The 2,217-nt window shown below is 45.2% G+C and overlaps 1 protein-coding gene across 1 annotated transcript; it reads right to left on the reverse strand.

The window, feature by feature from the left end:
* Positions 1–645: 645 nt before the first annotated feature.
* Positions 646–1,827, reverse strand: LOC119360413. Its single transcript, XM_037626063.1, has one exon. The coding sequence runs from the start codon at positions 1,825–1,827 to the stop codon at positions 646–648; it is 1,182 nt and encodes a 393-aa protein (XP_037481960.1).
* Positions 1,828–2,217: the final 390 nt, after the last annotated feature.

The raw sequence follows: 2,217 nt of genomic DNA on the forward strand, positions 1-2,217 counted from the left end.
GAATGACCACAATCAAAATTTAACAGCAAAATATGAAGAAGCCTATTAGATCAAATAAACACCTTCGCATAGCCACATATAATAAACACAGGTTATGTTTGTAATTACATCTGGGAGGAAAAGGAGAGGCTTGCAGAAGGCACAGTAGATAATTACGTTGGTTTTCTAGACTTGTGGAAAGACAAGGGGCGTTGAGACGCAAATCTTAAATACTTTAACTACCATTGAGAAGAAAATATATATCTAATATAGCTGGAGCATATTTTTTTGCAGCAAGTATAATTGGAAGTGGATATAGTTGATATGGTACAACAGGAGTAAAATTCCAGTTCAGATGTACTTACCAGATTTATGTACAGGAAGGAAGATGACGACCACAAAACCCTCATGCCGCAAGTGTGTTTGTATGAAAAGAGTAGAGCTCTACGAGGCTAGAAAAAATGTACAAGGGAACTCCCAAGGCATTTTCCTGCACGGTGGATGCATGGAAAGGGAAGAGCTCTACAAGGCTAGAAGAATGTACAAGGGAACTCCAAGGCATTTTTCCTGCAGTGGATGGGAACAAACGCAGTGTTGTTAGTCAGGATTTTGCAGGAAAAGGGCAAAGTGGAAAAACATAAGAAAGTATGTTTGTGTTACCTTGGATTAGCGTATACTGACTTTTGGGATGGTTCCCACTAACTCCCTGCACTGCTGTTTCAACTCCTGGTTGTAGCAGAATTCGACATTTAGCTCTTGCAGTGATTCGGGGAGGCCATCGCTGGGCAAGGACGAGATGGCTGGACATACTCGGATTGATAATAACTTGAGGCAGGTAAGGTTGCGGAGCCCTGCAGGGAGTTGCTGAATATTGTGGAAATTCGAAAACTTAAGTTGCTGGTGGGAGGAGAGGAGCTGAAGGGCGTCCTCTTGCTCATTGCTGAAGTGCTCCATCCCTTCGAATCCATACCCCAAAAGTTCCAGTTCAGTGAGGGAAGAGAGGAAGCTGCAGATGGGTGCAGTAAGGAGCCCCGTTGCATAATCGGTGCAGAGCCCCCGCAGTGTTGATGAAGCAAGTTGTTCCCGCCACTCTTCTCCTCCAACGTCGTCCAGCGCTAGTTTGGGATTGGGATCCCAAGCAGCAAAGAACCTAGGGCTGCCTAAGACTTTTAGTTCGTTGAGCTGACCCCCGGTGGTAAGGAGAGACCACAAGCCCTGACATTTCAGATCCCTTCCGCAATTCCACAATTCTAATCTGGTAAGAGAGGAGAGGTTTGAGAGGGGTTCCAGTGTCCCCAATCCCTCCACTTCCTTGAGACTCAGGAACTGCAGGGAGGAAGGGAACATGTGACATGAAAAAAAGAAGGTGGATAGAAACTTTGTGGAGCCTTCTATTCTTAATCTTTGGACGCATCGCAAGGCTTGGAGCCATCCTCCTCCAGGAACATGAGTTGGTGGGTCCACCAGGACCATCTCTGAGCAGCCATCAAACTCCAATTCCCGTAATGAGTCGCAAAGCTGAATTGGTAAGAGCAGCACCCCATCATCATTTTCCTCTTCTGCTGCTGTTATTTCATCTTCCTCTATCTCTGATGTTACTGGTGTTGTTTGTTGCAGATCCACCCCCACAACCAATTGTTTTATGTTTTTACATTCTATTATTTCCAATTTAGAGAGCCTTGGGAGGTGGGGAAGGAGCGCTGTCAGTTCTTTCCCACTATTACCATTTAAGCGGTTGATCTCAATACACTCAACAGGGAGCTGCCATTCCACCTCACCCTGACGTTTTAGTGGTTCAACCAGACCATCTGAACTTTCTACAGTCAATGTCTTCAACGAGGTTAGCATCAGAAGGTGCTTCAACTCTAGAGGTGGGCAACTAATGAGCCTCAGCTTCTCAAGACATGTTTCTTTATCGAAAACTAACACTTGGTCTAAGCTATGCAGAGCATCATTTCCAATAATTGACAATTCCACACCATCGGATGCTTTTGAGTATGCAAACCTCCTTAGTAGCTTGATACCATCCATCGTAACACGACGCATACTTTCAGTCCAGGAGATGAGAACCAGTGATGAGAATTGTGGGCAGTTCAGTACCTCGAGCTCTTGTAGTTTGGGGAACCAATCTGGGGAAACAATGAGGCTTGAGAAAGGCAACCCTAAGAGTTTCGGGCAACCTCTAATAATCAACACTTGCAAAAGAGGGAACATATGAGCATCCGGTGGTAACAAGTT

This window comes from Triticum dicoccoides, chromosome 2B (assembly GCF_002162155.2).
Source record: "Triticum dicoccoides isolate Atlit2015 ecotype Zavitan chromosome 2B, WEW_v2.0, whole genome shotgun sequence".
Lineage (NCBI taxonomy): Eukaryota > Viridiplantae > Streptophyta > Magnoliopsida > Poales > Poaceae > Triticum > Triticum dicoccoides.